Source organism: Anolis carolinensis, chromosome 6 (genome assembly GCF_035594765.1).
Source record: "Anolis carolinensis isolate JA03-04 chromosome 6, rAnoCar3.1.pri, whole genome shotgun sequence".
In the NCBI taxonomy this organism is placed as follows: Eukaryota; Metazoa; Chordata; class Lepidosauria; order Squamata; family Dactyloidae; genus Anolis; species Anolis carolinensis.
Window position 1 is genome coordinate 118,243,661 of NC_085846.1, and position 19,499 is coordinate 118,263,159.

Sequence of the window (19,499 nt, forward strand, 5' to 3'; positions counted from 1 at the left end):
GCCTCAGCCCGGCATTCACGACGAACGCAGCCATCCGCACTGGCATTTCCTTGGCCCCGAAGGCAGCAGAGGCCGGCCGAACGGAGGACGACAAAGCAAACATTCCCTTGACCGAACAGAAGAGTCCTTAGGGCTGTGACACATGCAGCAAGCGTTACGTAAGCTCCCCACAATTGGGAAGCATTTCTGAACATGTGCAGATATACGATAATATAATACAACGTCCGCTTTCCAGCCGCACAGAGGAGACAGAGGGCTGTAGGGTGACCAGGGCTGTACATTTATTCGAATCCTCATGTATTTACACAGCAAGAAAGGCGAGACCAGAGATGCCCTGCTCGGAGCTTCCGTAAACACCAATCCTGGGACCGACTCCCCTGACGGTCACTTGGCCATCTCTTCGGCCACCGCCTTGCTCATCTTGTCCCGCAGGAAGGCTTCCTTCTGCCACTCCGACTTCAAGTCCAGGAATTCGTAATAAGGGACCTGCAAAGGAAGGAAGGAAGGAGAGCGGGAAATAGGTCAAGGATGAAGCCCTGGATTCAAGTCACAGCAGGCATGGGCCAACTTTGGCCCTCCTTCCAGGTGTTTTGGACTCCAACTCCCAGCATTCCTCACCGCCTCAGGCCCTTCCTTTTCCCCTTCAGCTGCTTAAGCGACATGCAACATGATGCAAACATGCGCCCACCTCCACTGAGGTGTAAAGCAGACTGACTACAAAATGGAGTCTTGTGTCTGAACATGCTCAGTACAATCCCATGTCTATAACCCCTCCCACACCACATGCTTAAGCGGCTGAGGGGGAAAAGGAAAGGGTCTGAGGCTGTGAGGAATGCTGGGAGTTGGGAGTCCAAAACACCCCAGCTATGTCCAGGCGCCCAGCCAGGGACCATTGCCGCATCCCTTTTCTGCTCTGGTGGCTCTCAATGCTCAGGATAAACAATCTGAAAGGAATAAAGGCTCAGACCGCCATGGGAAAGGGAAGCAATGTACACAGGGAAAATTCAGCCATGGGTGGAGGGTGCAAGATAGGGCTGGACTGGATGGCCTTTGGGGGTGCCTTCCAACTCTGGGATTGTAGGCATCTATATGGAGGTTGGACTGGATGACCCTTGGGGATCCCTTCCACTTCTGAGATAATATGACTCTATGTATCTACCTATCTATCAAGGTTGGACTGGATGGCCTCTGAGGGTCTCTTCCAACTCTGGGATTATAGTAATCCATCCATCCATCTATGGAAGTTGGATTGAATGATCCCTGGAGGTCCCTTCCACCTCTGAGATTATATGACTCTATCTGTCTGTGTTTATCTATGGAGGTTAGACTGGATGGTCTTTAAGAGTCTCCCCCAACTCTGGGATTATATGACTCTATCTATCTGTCTGTCTGTCTATCTATCTATCTACAGAGATTGGACTGGATGGCCTTTGAGGGTCTCTTCCAATTTGGCGATTATGACTGACTGACTGACTGACTGACTGACTGACTGACTGACTGACTGACTATCTATCTATCTATCTATCTATCTATCTATCTATCTATCTATCTATGGAGGTTGGACTGGATGGTCTTCGGAGGTCCCTTCCAAATCTGGGATTGTAGTTTTTCGGGCTTTCCCCTGTGTTTGCCGCCCCAAGTCCACACGGAGAGATGGAGGCAGGATAGAAAAATTAAGTTGTTGTTGTTGTTGTTATTATTATTATTATTACTATTATGCAATACAATGTAATAATAATTATAATTCACTATTATAATTGTATATTTATATTACATGCAATATTACTAATAATATTGCAATATATTCATATAATATATTGTATGTACATATAACTTGTAAACCGTCCTGAGTCCCCTTCAGGGTGAGAAGGGCGGGATATAAATGTAGCTAATAATAAATAAATATTATTGGAAACTATCCATCCATCAATCCATCTATATATGGAGGTTGGACTGGATGACCCTTGGGGTCCCTTCCACCTCTGGGATTATAGGACTCTATCTAATCTATTTATCTGTCTGTCTACAGAGGTTGGACTGGATGGCCTTTGGAGGTCCCTTCCAATATCTATCTATCTATCTTTCTGTGGAGGTTGGACTGGATGGCCTTTGAGGGTCCCTTCCAACTCTGGGAGTATATGACTGTCTCTTTATCTCTCTATGGAGGTTGGATTGGATGACCCTTGGGGGTCCCTCCCAGCTCTAGGCTCCTACCCTGTTTCCCCGAAAATAAGACATCCCCAGAAAATAAGACCTAGTAAAGGTTTTCCTGGATTGCTAAATATAAGGCCTCCCCTGAAAGTAAGACCTAGCAAAGGTTTTGTTTGGAAGCATGCCCGCCGAACAGAACACCAGAGCACACAGTATTGGTAAATGTACATACCATTGAGTGTTGTACATGGAAATAATGGTAGTAACAATAAATTTTTGATAGGATTCACAGTTTGTCTGGTTACGCTGGTATGTGATGACAACTACTTTACAGTATATAACAGGGGTCCTCAAACTTTTTAAGTGGACGGCCGATTCACAGTCCCAAAGACTGTTAGGGGGCCGGACTATAATGAAATTGTCCAAAATTAAGATTGTTGTAGTTGTGTGCCTTCAAGTTATTTCAGACTTAGGTCAACCCTAAGTCTAAAGTTTAGGACAGGGGCCAGGTCAATGACCTTGGAGGGCCGCATCTGGCCCATGGTCCTTAGTTTGGGGACCCCTGATCTAGACGAACTCATAAGACCATAAGTAAGCAAAGAGACCTCCAAAGACCATCTAGATGGTCTCATAAGACCATAGATAAGGAAAGGGCCACCCAAAGACCATCTAGATGGTTTCATAAGAACATAGGTAAGGAAAGGGACCCTCAAAGGCCATCTAGATGGTCTCATAGGACCATAGGTAAGGAAAGTGACCTCCAAAAGCCATCTAGATGGTCTCATAGGACCATAGGTAAGGAAAGTCACCTCCAAAAGCCATCTAGATGGTCTCATAGGACCATAGGTAAGGAAAGTCACCTCCAAAAGCCATCTAGATGGTTTCATAAAGCCATAGCTAAGCAAAGAGACCTTCAAAGACCATCTAGATGATCTCATAAGACCATAGGTAAGCAAAAAGACCTCCAAAACCAGATAGACTTAGGTCAACCCTAAATCTAAAGTTTAGGACAGGGGCCAGGTCAATGACCTTGGAGGGCCGCATCTGGCCCATGGTCCTTAGTTTGGGGACCCCTGATCTAGACGAACTCATAAGACCATAAGTAAGCAAAGAGACCTCCAAAGACCATCTAGATGGTCTCATAAGACCATAGATAAGGAAAGGGCCACCCAAAGACCATCTAGATGGTTTCATAAGAACATAGGTAAGGAAAGGGACCCTCAAAGGCCATCTAGATGGTCTCATAGGACCATAGGTAAGGAAAGTGACCTCCAAAAGCCATCTAGATGGTCTCATAGGACCATAGGTAAGGAAAGTCACCTCCAAAAGCCATCTAGATGGTTTCATAAAGCCATAGCTAAGCAAAGAGACCTTCAAAGACCATCTAGATGATCTCATAAGAACATAGGTAAGCAAAAAGACCTCCAAAACCAGATAGACTTAGGTCAACCCTAAATCTAAAGTTTAGGACAGGGGCCAGGTAAATGACCTTGGAGGGCCGCATCCGGCCCCCGAGCCTTAGTTTGGGGACCCCTGGTATATAATAAATGTTTTTTTTTTGTTCAACAATAAATATGAATTCTTCTTCATGGAAAAATAAGACATCCCTTGAGAATAAGACCTAGCACATCTTTGGGAGCAAAAATTAATATAAGACACTGTCTTATTTTCGGGGAAACACGGTATGGTCTCCAGCCTGGCTCTCTCCTCTCTGCAGGTGGAGGGAGCAGGGAGAGAACCGGGAGTGGCTGCTGCCTCCTGCCTTGAATTATTCAGAGCTTCTGGCTCCGGCTTCCTGTGAGGCTCCTCTGGTGCGGCTCCAGAGCCAGGCCCTTTTGCAGCAGCGGCTTAAGTGCTGCTCTGTGCGGAACGGGACCAAGGCTTCCTGGCTGGGAGCCCTGTCTGGCCGGGATGCCTGGCGCATGCGGAGGAGCGCATGGGAGTTGGCCCCACCTGCGCATATATGCATGCAGATACATGAATGCGACCCATTCCCAGATTCCGCACACGGCAGACCCACTTGCAATGACAGGCAGTCCCAGGTACAAGTACATTTTTAAAGTATGACTCCAGCCATACATACATAAACATACACATCTATATATATAAAAGAGTGATGGCATCACGGCAGCGGACAAAACAACAAAAGTAAACACCCCACAACCTCGAAAATTGACATCACAACCCCTCATCCATGCCTCTAGGTTGATACAACAAAAAGAAAAGAAAAATAAAGTCCTCATTAGAGGGAGAGGAATAATTGCTTTTATCCAATTGCTGCCAGTTAGAAGGCTAAGCTCCTCCAACTTGGTCTCCTAGCAACCCAATAAAAATAATAAAAAACACTAAAAATTAATACAATAAAATACTATAATAACAGAAAATAACTAAAAATAATACAAGAAAATAATAAAATATAATAAATAAAAATATAACTTACAATAAAATTAATAAAAAATTGCAAATAACGTCAAATAAAAATTACACAACAATTTTTAACCAATACCACCACCACTTTGCCACAGCAACGCGTGGCCGGGCACAGCTAGTATACATATAAATAGGTAAAGGTAAAGGTTTTCCCCTGACGTTAAGTCCAGTCATGTCTGACTCTGGAGGTTGGCGCTCATCTCCATTTCTAAGCCGAAGAGCCGGCGTTGTCCGTAGACACCTCCAAGGTCATGTGGCCACGGGCATGACTCCATGGAATGCCATTACCTTCCCGCTGGAGTGGTACCTATTGATCTACTCACATTGGCATGTTTTCGAACTGCTAGGTTGGCAGGAGCTGGCGTTGTCTGTAGACACCTCCAAGGTCATGTGGCCACTGGCATGACTACATGGAACGCCATTACCTTCCCACCAGAGCGGTACCTATTGATCTACTCACATTGGCATGTTTTTGAACTGCTAGGTTGGCAGGAGCTGAAGCTAACAGCGGGCGCTCATTCCGCTCCCGGGATTTGAACCTGGGACCTTTCGGTCTGCAAGTTCAGCAGCTCAGCGCTTTAACACACTGTGCCACCACCAGGTGCCCTATACATATACAGTAGAGTCTCACTTATCCAACACTTGCTTATCCAACGTTCTGGATTATCCAACGCATTTTTGTAGTCAATGTTTTTAAAACATCGTGATATTTTGGTGCTCAATTCGTAAATACAGTAATTACTACATAGCATTACTGTGTATTGAACTACTTTTTCTGTCAAATTTGTTGTATAACATGATGTTTTGGTGCTTAATTTGTAAAATCATAACCTAATTTGATGTTTAATATACTTTTCCTTGATCCTTCCTTATTATCCAACATATTCGCTTATCCAACATTCTGCCGACCCGTTTATGTTGGATAAGTGAGACTCTACTGCATACATACATATATATATATATATATATATACACATATATATTTAGCGGAAAGATGAGGCATAAATCTATATGTCTGTTTGTTTGTTGTCAGGTGAAGTGGCCCTCTGGGATGTCACTGGGAAGGAAAAGTGATGTGAGGAAAGAAGGAAGGAAGGAAGGAAGGAGGAAAAGAAGGGAAAGAAAGGAGAAGGAAGGCAGGGAGGAAGGAAGGGAGGGACATGTGTGTGCCATGAAGCCAATGTGAAGTAGACCTCCTCAGAGCTGGGGAAGAGAGAAAGCAGGTGGGCAGCCTTCCCAACACCACCTGGGCAAGGCCAGGTAGATCAGCTAGTGCTCCAAGTATCTCTATCTAGTCTTAAGACAAGCCTTTCCCCGTCTCTGCAGAACACGAAGAGACTCACGTCAACAACCACGAAGCCTGCGGCCTGGACGTGCCTCCTGGCCATGGCGAAGCGGCCCAGCAGGTCTTTGCTCCGGTTGCTGAAGTTGGGGAACTCCCAGGTCAGGAAGGCCAGCCTGGAAGAGAGAGAGAGAGAGAGAGAGAGAGAGAGAGGAGGTCAGGACGGGAGGCCTCTCTCTTCTGGGGCAGGAAGGGGACTGAGGCCTACAAACGAGCACATCCCTCCCTCCCTTCCTTCTTCTTTTCCTCTTTTTTCCTTCCTTCTTCTCTTTCCTCTTCCCCTTCCTTTCTTCTCCCTCCTCTTCCCCTTCCTTTCCCTTTTCCTCTTCCCCTTCCTTATTTTATTTATTTATTTATTTATTTACAGTATTTATTTTCCGCCCTTCTTTCTCACCCCGAAGGGGACTCAGGGCGGATTACAATGAACACATATATGGCAAACATTCAATGCCAACAGACAAACAACATACATTAGACAGACTCAGAGGCATTTTTAACATTTTTCCAGCTTCATGATTCCGGCCACAGGGGGAGCTGTTGCTTCACCGTCCAGAAGTGGCTGTACTTCCTCATTCCTTTCCTTGTGTTTTGCTGGCAGTTTTATGGTGTTGTAAATTAGCCTCCCGCATAAAGCGTCCCGAAATTTCCCTAATTGACAGGTGCAACTGTCTTTCGGGGCTGCATAGGTCAACAGCAAGCCGGGGCTATTAATGGTCGGAGGCTTAACCCGACCCGGGCTTCGAACTCATGACCTCTCGGTCAGTAGTGATTTATAGCAGCTGGTTACTAGGCAGCTGCGCCACAGCCCGGCCCCCCTTCTCCCTTCCCTTCCTCCCTCCTTCCCTTCCTTTCTTCCTCCCTTCTTTCTTTTCTTCCTCCTTTGCCTTCTTTCCTTCCTTCTTCCCTATCTTCCTTCCTTTCTTCCTTCTTCCCTATCTTCCTTCCTTCTTCTTTTCGTCTTCTTTCCTTCTTCTCCTTCCTTTTTCCTTCTTCCCTTCCATTCCCCTTTCCCCTTTCCTTCCTTTCTTCCTCCCTTCTTCAATATCTTCATCCCTTCCTTTCCCTTCCTTTCTTCCTCCCTTCTTTTCTTCCTCCTTTGCCTTCTTCCCTATCTTCCTTCCTTTCTTCCTTCCCCCTTATCTTCCTTCTTTCCTATTTTCCTTCCTTCCTTCTTCTTTTCGTCTTCTTTCCTTCTTCTCCTTCCTTTTTCCTTCTTCCCTTCCATTCCCCTTTCCCCTTTCCTTCCTTTCTTCCTCCCTTCTTCAATATCTTCCTTTCCCTTCCTTTCTTCCTCCCTTCTTTTCTTCCTCCTTTGCCTTCTTCCCTATCTTCCTTCCTTTCTTCCTTCCCCCTTATCTTCCTTCTTTCCTATTTTCCTTCCTTCCTTCTTCTTTTTGTCTTCTTTCCTTCTTCTCCTTCCTTCCTGCTTCCTTTTTCCTTCTCCCTTCCATTCCCCCTTTCCCTTTCTTCCTCCTTCAATATCTTCCTCCCTTTCTTCTCCTTTCCCTTCCTTTCTCCCTCCCTTTTCTTCCTCCCTTACCTTCTTTCCTATCTTCCTTCCCTCATTCCTCCCTCCTTTCCTTCCTTTTCCCTTCTCTTCTTCCCTTCCTTCTTTCCTCTCTCCCTCCCTTCTCTTCCCTTTCCTTCCACTCTTCCTCTTCTTCCTGATTTCACCTTCAAAGGGATGCCACCTTCTCTCCCAAACCCTGCTCAAGAGCCCTGCTTTGGGTGTGTTTTTCTTCTTTGAATGCAGGCCTGGGCCAACTTGGGCCCTCCCTCCAGGTGTTTTGGACTTCAACTCCCACCATTCCTAACAGCCGGTAGGTCCAAAACACCTGGAGGGAGGGCCCAAGTTGGCCCAGGCCTGTTCTAATGCGTGTCTTTCCCGCCCAGGGATCACATACACAAACACAAGACTCAACTCACCGTTTGACCCCCGAAAGGAGAGGCTTGGACGCCCCAGATCTAGGCAGAAGAGGAGCAGCAGGAAAATCTGCCAAAGGCAAAGGCCGGTTGTCACTGTCAAGCACCATCTCGGCCTCTGCAAAGAGACAAGGAGAGAAATCCATCAGCCTGATGGTCTCCCCAAGGGAACAAAGTCGGATGCTACAAATTGCCACGAAGACACATTCCTGGCAGTGGAGTTTACGTCCTCTAAGCCAGTTTGATCTTAGTGTTTGTGTTTTATATTATTATTATTATTATTATTATTATTATTATTATTATTATTATGACACAGCAATCGGCAGGAATTTCTGCAGTACAGCGGTTTAGCCCATATAACACTAATACACATTATTATTATATTATATTATCTTTATTTATACCCCACCCTATATAACACTAATAGTGTTATATTATTATTATTATTATTATTATTATTATTATTTTATTATGGCACAGCAAACAAGATAGATATGCTGGATTTCATATCACAAAACCACAAGTTGAACACTTCCCAAGTGTCTAGGACTGTGTGATGTATTTTCGGATGAGGCATATTATTATTATTATTATTATTATTATTATTATTATTATTATTATTATTATATACACAACTAGGTTAGTACACAGCAAACAAGATCACTATGCTGGCTGTTGTATTGGGATCACAAGTCGGACACCTCCCAAGTGTCTAGGACTGTGTGATGTATTTTCGGATGATGCATATTATTATTATTATTATTATATACACAACTAGGTTAGTACACAGCAAACAAGATCACTATGCTGGCTGTTGTATTGGGATCACAAGTCGGACACCTCCCAAGTGTCTAGAACTGTGTGATGTATTTTTGGATGATTTATATTATTATTATTATTATTATTATTATTATTATTATTATTATTATTATTATTATTATTATTATATACACAACTAGGTTAGTACACAGCAAACAAGATCACTATGCTGGCCTTTGTATTGGGATCACAAGTCGGACACCTCCCAAGTGTCTAGAACTGTGTAATGTATTTTCGGATGATGCGTATTATTATTATTATTATTATTATTATTATTATTATTATTATTATTATTATTATTATATACACAACTAGGTTAGTACACAGCAAACAAGATCACTATGCTGGCCTTTGTATTGGGATCACATGTTGGTGTGTGTGTAGGACTATGTGATGTATTGGCGAATAATTCATGCAGATCTGAGTAAGTTGGCCTTTTGCAACTGACAGATGGTAATTTTGATTGTTTTCAAGTTCTGGCCAAGGTCTTCAGGCCCTGCACCCAGTGTGCCAATCACCACTGGGTCCCTTGATTGGCTTGTGCCAGAGTCTTTGCAGTTCGATCTTCAAATCCGCGTATTGTGTCAGCTTTTCCAGTTGCTTTTTGTTGATTCTGCTGACATCTGGGATTGCAACATCAACGACCCATACTTTCTTTTTTAACACAATTATGAGGTCATTATTATTATTATTATTATTATTGACACAACAACATTGTATGACACAGAAAACAAGATAGATATGCTGGATTTCGTATCACAAAATCACAAGTCAAACACTTCCCAAGTGTCTAGGACTGTGTGATGTATTTTCAGATGATGCGTGCAGATCCCAGCAGGGTGGCCTTTTGCAGTTGGCAGATTGTGATTTTGTCAATGTCTATTGTTTCCAAATGCCGGCTGAGATCTTTTGGCACGGCACCCAATGTGCCAATCACCACCGGGACCACCCATACTGGTTTCTATTATTATTATTATTATTATTATTATTATTATTATTATTATTACTATTAATATTCTTGTTTTTATTAATTATTATAGGGTTGTTGTGCATTTTCCGGGCTGTATGGCCATGTTGCAGAAGCATTCTCTCCTGACGTTTCACAACCTCTGAGGATGCCTGCCATAGATGTGGGCAAAATATCAGGAGAGAAAACTTCTGGAGCATGGCCAGACAGCCCGGAAAACACACAACAACCCTGCGATTCTTGCCATTAATATGTTGTAAACTGCTTTGAGTCCCCCCAGGGGTGAGAAAGGCGGTATATATAAATATACTAAATAAATAAATAATAATACAGTAGAGTCTCACTTATCCAAGCCTCGCTTATCCAAGCCTCTGGATAATCCAAGCCATTTTTGTAGTCAATGTATTCAATATGTCGTGATATTTTGGTGCTAAATTCGTAAATACGGTAATTACAACATAACATTACTGTGTATTGAACTACTTTTTCTGTAAAATTTGTTGTATAACATGAAGTTTTGGTGCTTCATTTGTAAAATCATAACCTAATTTGATGTTTAATAGGCTTTTCCTTGATCCCTCCTTATTATCCAAGGTATTTGCTTATCCAAGGTTCTGCTGGCCCGTTTAGCTTGGATAAGTGAGACTCTACTGTAATAATAAATAATGATTGCCATTTATTTCCAAAGGAATATGTGCCTAGAGACTGGGTGCAGTTACTTCCAATACTCTCAGAGTCTGGTGGAAGCTCTTTCCTTGGAGGTTTTTCAACAAAGGTTAGATGGCTATCTGTCAGGGGTGCTTTGATTGTGCTTTCCTGCATGGCAGGGGGTTGGACTAGATGGCCCATGGGGTCTCTTCCAACTCTATGATTCTATGATTCTAAGATGACCACTACAAGAAGGGAGTCATGGTTCCACCACCCCCTGGCCCTCTCTCAATGCAACGCAAGTGTTGGGTTATCTAAGCAATCATGCATGCATTTTCAATGTGGGATGGTTTATGTAGTTAGTTATGTCTGTTGCTTAGTAACCTGTGCCAAGATGCATTACAGAGTTGAAGCCACCAATTAAGGGTTTTGCATATGAAATGGGAAATGGGTGTATCCTTTCTGGGGACACACAGGAAGTGATGTACAGATGCCTCTTCCTGTCTCTTCCTCTTTGCTCCTGACCATGCCATGCTGATGTTCCTGTCTGTTAAGAGATATGTAGTTTCCTGAACTGTTTTTCTTTGGAACTAAGATGTTTTTTGCCTGTATGACCATCATCATACAAGATTGTGAGTAAACATATTTTTGCTATTTTATTTGATGTCTCTGATGCTTATTTTATGCGCATGACTTTTTAAAGGGAAAGGGAGGCTGGATATTTTGTCTTACTGTTTAATTTCCTTTTACCTCTGCTCACATAAACCCCTAGTCGTCTGCGTTTTTACTGCTCTGCACGAATGTTTAACCATATTGGAATCATAATCTTAACAGGTTATGAAAATATATTCCTATGAGCAAGAGACGGATGGGACTCACCCAGCAGCCATCCCCAGGGAGTGTCCACCTCGAAGCGCACCTTCCCTTCCTCTCCGGCCACGGCTCTCAGCGCTTCCCGGAAGCCGCTCTGCAAAGGGCTGGCCTTCCGCTCTCCTTGCAGCTCCTTGACCCACAGGGACCCCTCTTCCTCCGGCAGGAAAGGCCCCTCGTAGTCGGGGCACTCCAGCCGGGCCGTGGCGTTGATGTGCAGCAGCTTCAGCTGGTAGTTCCGGCCCTTTGGGGACTGGTCACCTGCAAGGGGTCAGAGAAAGACACCTGAGGCCAAAGGGCAGGAAAGGGACAGGCAGCGAACATTATGTATTGCCAGAATCACTGGGGTGTTGTGTGGTTTCCAATGTGTTCTAGCAGCATTTCCTCCTGATGTTTTGCCTGCATCTGTGCCTGGCATAGTCGGAGGATCCGATGGTGGTCAAGCAATTTATTTATTTATTTACAGTATTTATATTCCGCCCTTCTTTCTCACCCCGAAGGGGACTCAGGGCGGATCACATTATATACATATAGGTCAAACATTCAATGCCCATATACACATAGAACCGAGACAGACGCAGAGGCAATTTAACCTTCTCCTGAGGGGATGTTCGATTCTGGCCAGAGGGGGGAGCAGCTGCTTCTTCATCCACTGTGACGGCACTTCCTCATTCCAACGTCGTAAATTAGTTAAATTTGCCTCCCCACTTTATAAGTGGTAATTTATATCCTGCTTGATAGATGCAACTATCTTTCGGGTTGCTAGGTCAGCAACGAGCAGGGGCTATTTTTTATTTTTTAATTGACCACGGGCTGGCCTCGAACTCATGACCTCATGGTCAGAGTGATTTATTGCAGCAGGCTGCTCACCAGCTTGCGTCACAGTGCAGTGGATCTATACTTGTGGGAATGTCCAGGACCAATGTCTTTTAACCAAGCGTGAAGGGTGAAATTAGCAAGCCTGATTTGCAAGGATGATCATAAGTGATGTTGCGTCCCTTCCCGTCCCCATTTTGCAGATGTTTTAGGTGTTCCCTGTGTGGGCCTGGGGTGGTTTTGCTCCCCACCTTTGCGGCTGATGAGTACGTTCCCTTTCCTTCTTGAGAGACAGTGCCACCTCGTGGCTGCTTCTTAATTCCAGCTCCTGACTAAAGGAGAAATACTCATCTATAACTAGAACTCCTGTATTCTTCTTCATCAGACATCATGACTTGAGCTGATGGGAGTTGTGATAGTTGTGATACGGTAGGTTTTGTTTAGTTAGGAGAGTGAGTTTTGCATCTAGATCAGGACTGGGCCAGCTTGGGCCCTCCCTCCAGGTGCCTTCCCAAAGCCTTCCTTGCCTGGAAAAGGCCTCAAAATGGCCAAAATTTGCCCATGGCTGGTGTAGACACACACCTTTGCTCTCTCTTAAAGTCAGTGTGTTTACCATTCATCACAACACATATATGCAGACTGACTACAAAACGGAGTCCTGCATCTGAACATGCTGAGTACAATCACATGTCTATAACCCCTCCCACACCACATGCTTGAGGGGGGAAAGGAAAGGGCCTGAGGCTGTTAGGAATGGTGGGAATTGGAGTCCAAAACACCTGGAGGGAGGGCCCAAGTTCGCCCATGTTTGATCTAGATACAAGTCTTGTGGATCTGATGCCTGACTTTAAAATGTCCTTGTAATGAAGTGTGATTTTTTTAGTTTACAGATGTCATGTATTGTGTTTTAAAAGGGTCAATATTTCAGTTATTGCATCTCTGCACTCATGAGTTGGTTGCCATGGAGAAGTGGGCGGAGCCAACTGCCATTTTGGTGGAGAAGTGCAGATTTGAAAAGAAGCAGTTAGTCTGTGCCCTGATGAGGTACAGTGAAGACTGATCCTCAGTTGAAGGGATCAGGGAGGCTCAAATGCTTAATTTTGAGTCAGTTTAAAATAAGTTTGGTGACTTATTTTAAGGTAGTCTGTCTCCTGATAAGGAACAGATAATCTGTGATTGCAATTCACAGGGTGACTGCAGTTTAAAGCAGTAGAGAAAGAAGTGACATTTTAAGGCGTTTGAAACACCTCAGTCTAGCTTTGCAACTGTTAATCAAAGTGCCTCTAAAGAGAAAGTTACTGTAACCATTAAGCTTTGTGCCTGAATAAATGTGTTATTGTTCTTCAAACATCTCAGCTTCTGTCACTTATATTACCATCAAGAGTAAACAACAAGAAGGAAGAAAACCAAAATTTAAAAGGTCTCCTCTGTGTGTAGCTAGTGGCTGCATCTTCTCATAGTGGTGGCAAGCGTTGATAATCCCCTTTACATCTGGTGGCCGCATTATAAACATCTTTACATTTGGTGGCAGTGTTTAAATAAAAACATCTTTATACTGGTGGCAGTGGTTATAATTATATAATATACTAGCTGTGCCCGGCCACGCGTTGCTGTGGCTTAGTCTGGTGGTGTTGGTCAGTCTACATTAGGTTGTATTTATGCTGTCACCTCCACCCTTCTTTATACTCACATTAGTAGTAGTATTTGAAGTCTGTTACCTTCTTCAATTTTTGTGTTGATTGATAATTGCTTGAGATCCCTGTTGTCTTTGGTTTGTTGTTAGTTGTAATGTCTGATTCTGCTGAGTGCGGTTTATATTTTTATTGTGGTACAATAGTCTTTTTTTTGTTTTGCCTGTGTAGCTGTTTATTATTGTTGTTGTTGTAGTGGTCATGAAGGTTGGATAAGTTAGATGCTACTGTATTGTTTTTTGGAGGCCCAGTGTAGCACTGACTGGCCTCTCAGCCTCAGTGCCTGGCTGTTTCTTGCCTGTGATGGTGTTGATTCTTATTGTTGTTGTCGTTGTTATTATTGTAATTGTTTTTTTGGAGGCCAAGTGTGAATGTAGGGATTGGGGAGGTGGATGAGTTGTGTTGTCAAATTTTGTATTTGTTATAGTCACAATGTGTTGTTGTGAGTTTTGTGGGTCCGGATTGTGGTTTTGTGGTGTGGTTGTGTTGTTACAACTGAGAGGCAAGGCTTTTGCGTTGTGTTGCCAAGTTTTGTATTTGTGGGGCATTTAGTTGTGTGCCAAGTTTTGTATTTGTGGGGCATTTAGTTGTGTGCCAAGTTTTGTATTTGTGGGGCGTTTAGGTGTGTGCCAAGTTTTGTATTTGTGGGGCGTTTAGTTGTGTGCCAAGTTTTGTATTTGTGGGGCGTTTAGTTGTGTGCCAAGTTTTGTATTTGTGGGGCGTTTAGTTGTGTGCCAAGTTTTGTATTTGTGGGGCGTTTAGGTGTGTGCCAAGTTTTGTATTTGTGGGGCGTTTAGTTGTGTGCCAAGTTTTGTATTTGTGGGGTGTTTAGTTGTGTGCCAAGTTTTGTATTTGTGGGGCGTTTAGTTGTGTGCCAAGTTTTGTATTTGTGGGGTGTTTAGTTGTGTTGTTATAGTCACGATGCACTGTTGTGTTTTGTGGGTCCAGATTGTGGTTTTGTGATGTGGTTGTGTTGTTACAACTGGGAGGCAAGGCTTTTGCATTGTTTTGTCAAGTTTTGTATTTCTGGGGCGTTTAGTTGTGTTGTTATAGTCACGATGCACTGTTGTGTTTCGTGGGTCCGGATTGTGGTTTTGTGGTGTGGTTGTGTTGTTACAACCGGGAGGCAAGGCTTTTGCATTGTGTTGCCAAGTTTTGTATTTCTGGGGCGTTTAGTTGTGTTGTTATCGCATGATGCATTGTTGTGAGTGTTGTGGGTCTGGATTGTGGTTTTGTGGTGTGGTTGTGTTGTTGTAACCTGGAGGCAAGCCTTTTGCATTGTGTTGCCAAATTTCGTATTTCTGGGATGTTTAGTTTTGTTGTTATAGTCACTGCGCCCGCAACGTTATCCTTTTATATATATAGATATAATTAATTAATACTCCCTCTCCACAGTCCTTTACCCATTCCCCAACCTCAGAGCCACAAATGCTGTTTGGGTTGCCATTCCCATTATCCACAGATTAAATAATAATTGCACCGGAGGAACGAGAGAGAAATCCCATCTAGGCATCTGCAGGTCTTTCTAGGACAGGCCTGGGCTAACTTAGGCCCTCCCTCCAGGTGCTTTGGACTCCAACTCCCACGATTCCTGCTCCAGATAATATTTCATTGGAAGAGTCTGGCCCCAATGCTTTTGGGTGTTGGCTTGTGATTTCCTTTTTTTTTTCATCATTTTAAAATGTATTTGTTATGCAATGCTTTTGACACGAAATAAATAAATAAAGTCTGGCCCAACCACCTCTGAGTCTTCCATGTGTAAGAAAACCCTCTGGAATGTGACTTTGAGTCCCATACAAACGCACTGGACCCTCTGGGCCTACCTAAGAAGCGAGCGTGGAAGGTGGGCTCCAGCACCTTCTGCAGGTGGGCAACCTGGGCTTGCTCCAGCACACAGAGCGACCAGACCAGGTCCAGCAGCAGGTGGGGCTCCAGGTCATCCAGGCAGTCGCCCAGCCTTTCGTGGACCTAGAGACACGTAGAAGAAGAGTCAATGCTCCTGTCAGAACAGCTTCAAAGGCTAAAGAAGAGTTAACATGTGATAAAGATCCGACTTTTGCTTGGCACCTCGAAGAGGCAGCGCATTGCTGAAGACCAGCCACAGCCAGATTTGGGCTGGACTTGTCAATATTTTAACTTGTAACAAAATCCGAAAAGATTTCCTGTTCCAAGTTTAAAAGTACAGTATTATTTTCTATTTATAATACAGTAGAGTCTCACTTATCCAACATAAACAGGCCGGCAGAATGTTGGATAAGCGAAAATAATAATAATAATAATAATAATAATAATAATAATAATAATAATAATAATAATTGGGTGCCGTGCCAAAAGATCTCAGCCGGCATTTGGAAACAATAGACATTGACAAAATTACGATCTGCCAACTGCAAAAGGCCACCCTGCTGGGATCTGCACGCATCATCCGAAAATACATCACACAGTCCTAGACACTTGGGAAGTGTTTGACTTGTGGTTTTGTGAAACGAAATCCAGCATGTCTATCTTGTTTGCTGTGTCATACAACATCGTTGTGTCAATAATAATAATAATAATAATAATAATAATAATAATAATTTATTCATTTCTATCCCGCTTTTTTCCTGTGGGTGGGATTCAAAGCGGCGTACAGCATATAAAATTCATACAAATACATTAACAGCAATATATAATCAATTAAAACATCATATCCTGATTAAAACCCAATTAAGATATCAAATAAAACAATTTTAAAAAACTTACAGCAAGCACCATATTAAAGATAACCTGAAGTTATTTGTCAATTACAGTAGAGTCTCACTTATCCAAGCCTCGCTTATCCAAGCCTCTGGATTATCCAAGCCATTTTTGTAGTCAATGTTTTCAATATATCGTGATATTTTGGTGCTAAATTTGTAAATACAGTAATTACAACATAACATTACTGTGTATTGAACTACTTTTTCTGTCAAATTTGTTGTATAACATGATGTTTTGGTGCTTAATTTGTAAAATCATAACCTAATTTGATGTTTAATAGGCTTTTCTTTAATCCCTCCTTATTATCCAAGATATTCGCTTATCCAAGGTTCTGCCGGCCTGTTTAGCTTGGATTAGTGAGACTCTACTGTATTATTAAAAAAATTATCAAACTGTCAGTGCCTATTTTCATTTGTCTGGGAAGGGCTGGCTCCACAGAAAGGTTTTAATTTGCAAACGAAAGGCAATTAAGGAGGGGGCTGATGTTGGATAATAAGGAGGGATTAAGGGAAAGCTTATTAAACGTCATATTACGTTATGATTTTACAAATTAAGCACCAAAACATCATGTTTTACAACAAATCATCAGAAAAAGCAGTTAAATACATGGTAATGTTAAGTAGTAATTACTGTGTTTACAAATTCACGAATGTTTGCTCATGCCCCAGCACCGCAAATAAAGCAATTACGTACCACTTTATAGAAGGCCTCTTTGTTGCTGGGTTGGAAGTTCAAGCGAGCAAAAGCGAGGATGACGTTGCTCAGCTGGACCGGGGTGACTTTGCCTGCGTTGTCCATGACGTACTAAAAAGAGAAGGAGAAACACAGGAGAAGAAGCGGTGAGTGTCTTCGCTACGAACTATTCCATCTTACTTTTCCATTCATTCATCAAAGAAACAGAAATCACAAAATGCCAAACAAATAGTTTCAACCAATGCATTAAAGAGCTGCAAATCCTATAGTGCTCTGGCCTATTTTCCAAACTCAAAAGTTCCTCCAGCAAACCTGGACTTCTATTTTTTCCCAATTCTCTCAAATGATGAATGGCTTGTTCTCAGAACCTGTTTATTTATAGGATTTCGAAATTCCATATTGCTAAGGTGGCACTGTAACTGTCTGCCGGGTTAGTAGCCAGCTGCAATAAATCACTGTAAAACTTTATTTATATGCCATTCTATCTCCCCGAGGGGACTCAGGGCGGTTTTCAATCATAAAACAACAACGTACACTACTCACATTGGCATGTTTTCGAACTGCTAGGTTGGCAGGAGCTGGGGCTAACAGCGGGCGCTCATTCCGCTCCCGGGATTTGAACCTGGCACCTTTTGGTCCGCAAGTTCAGCAGCTCAGCACTTTAACACACTGTGCCACCAGAGACCCCCACATTGCAATATATTGGTGCTAAATTCATAAATACAGTAATTTAGCACATTGCAATATATTGGTGCTAAATTCATAAATACAGTAATTACTACATAACATTACTGTGTATTGAACTGCTTTTTCTGTCAATTTGTTGTAAAACATGATGTTTTGGTGTTTAATTTATAAAATCATAACGTAATTTGACATTTAATAGGATTTTCTTTAATCCCTCATTATCCAACATCTTTGCTTATTCAATGTCTTGCCGGCCCATTTATGTTGGATAAGTGAGACTTTATTGTGTTGTTGTTGTTGTTGTTATTATTACCTGAAAGTCCAGTGAAGTCTCCTTCTCAGGGGGGGGCTGGACTGGATGGCCCTTGGGGGTCCCTCCCTCCCCAATCTAGGGCTCTATAAGAATGGCAAGCGATGCTGGAGGCCCCCCTGGCCCCTGGCCCCCTCCCAGCAGCTCACCTGCGCAACGGCCTCAAAGAGGGGCAGGTTGAGCCACTTGAGGTAAGCAAAGGACTTGACGCAGCGCACCACTTCGACTGGGGAGAGCTCAGGGACGCGGGGCTGGAGGTCGGAGGCGATCTTCTGGAACACCTGCGTCTGGTGGAAATTCAGCTTCCCTGGGGAGGGAGGGAAGGGAGAAACAGATGGTGAACAAGGAAAGGAAACTGAGCACAGAACAGGATGCGGTGGAGCGCGGCCAAAGGGGAAAGAAAGAGGCCGGGAATGGGAGCAAAGTAAAATATCCCCCCATGTATTTGGTGCCTAGAGCAGAATAGACCATGCAAGATATGAGCCTATGGTAAGGAAGAGGAGATAAAATACTCAGGATACGCTGGCATGATTAAAACCTTACTGTTATTGTCTCAGGGTAAAGAGTAGATAGACCAGGCATGGGCAATGGAGATAGTCTGATTCAGTTCCTTGTATTTTCCTTGTACTGCTCTTTCAATTTCGAGTCCCAGTTATCTTTAGAACATCCGTTCGTATATTTAATTCTCCTTTTAATGATATAATAATAATAATAATAACCCAAATGATTCATTGGAACTTATGCCTCAAGTACCACCTCCCTGCAGGAAAGAACTGGTGGGATCACAAACCTGCAAAAGTATTGGAAAATGAGCACACAAAGATACTGTGGGACTTCCGAATCCAGACTGACAAAGTTCTGGAACACAACACACCAGACATCACAGTTGTGGAAAAGAACAAGGTTTGGATCATTGATGTTGCCATCCCAGGTGACAGTCGCATTGACGAAAAACAACAGGAAAAACTCAGCCGCTATCAGGACCTCAAGATTGAACTTCAAAGACTCTGGCAGAAATCAGTGCAGGTGGTCCCGGTGGTGATGGGCACATTAGGTGCTGTGGCAAAAGATCTCAGCCGGCATTTTGAAACAATAGACATTGACAAAATTATGATCTGCCAGCTGCAAAAGGCCACCCTGCTGGGATCTGTGTGCATAATCCAAAAATACATCACACAGTCCTAGACACTTGGGAAGTGTTCGACTTGTGATTTTGTGCATGTCTATTTTGTTTGCTGTGTCATAATAATAATAATAATAATAATAATAATAATAATTCTTACCAGTCTCTCCTCACAACTTGAGGCAGGTCACAACAATATGCTCTGCCAAGTAATAGTCTGCTAAGGATCCAAACTATTTTTGTTATTTCCCATTGACTGTGCTCTTTCCAACCTTCCAATCCCTTTGCAT

General features: G+C 43.1%; 1 protein-coding gene across 6 annotated transcripts in view; it reads right to left on the reverse strand.

Moving 5' to 3' along the window:
* Positions 1–264: 264 nt before the first annotated feature.
* Positions 265–19,499, reverse strand: part of tbrg4 (transforming growth factor beta regulator 4) — a 30,238-nt gene continuing 11,003 nt past the window's right edge. For all 6 annotated transcript variants that reach the window (XM_062957574.1, XM_062957572.1, XM_062957571.1 and 3 more), the window contains 7 exons: positions 18,236–18,393; positions 17,090–17,200; positions 15,481–15,625; positions 11,160–11,411; positions 7,850–7,964; positions 5,925–6,039; positions 265–486 (listed from right to left, as the gene is read on the reverse strand). In XM_062957574.1, the coding sequence (XP_062813644.1) occupies positions 385–486; positions 5,925–6,039; positions 7,850–7,964; positions 11,160–11,411; positions 15,481–15,625; positions 17,090–17,200; positions 18,236–18,393 (998 nt within the window). In that variant the 3' untranslated portion in view covers positions 265–384. The remainder of the gene's footprint in view (positions 487–5,924; positions 6,040–7,849; positions 7,965–11,159; positions 11,412–15,480; positions 15,626–17,089; positions 17,201–18,235; positions 18,394–19,499) is intronic.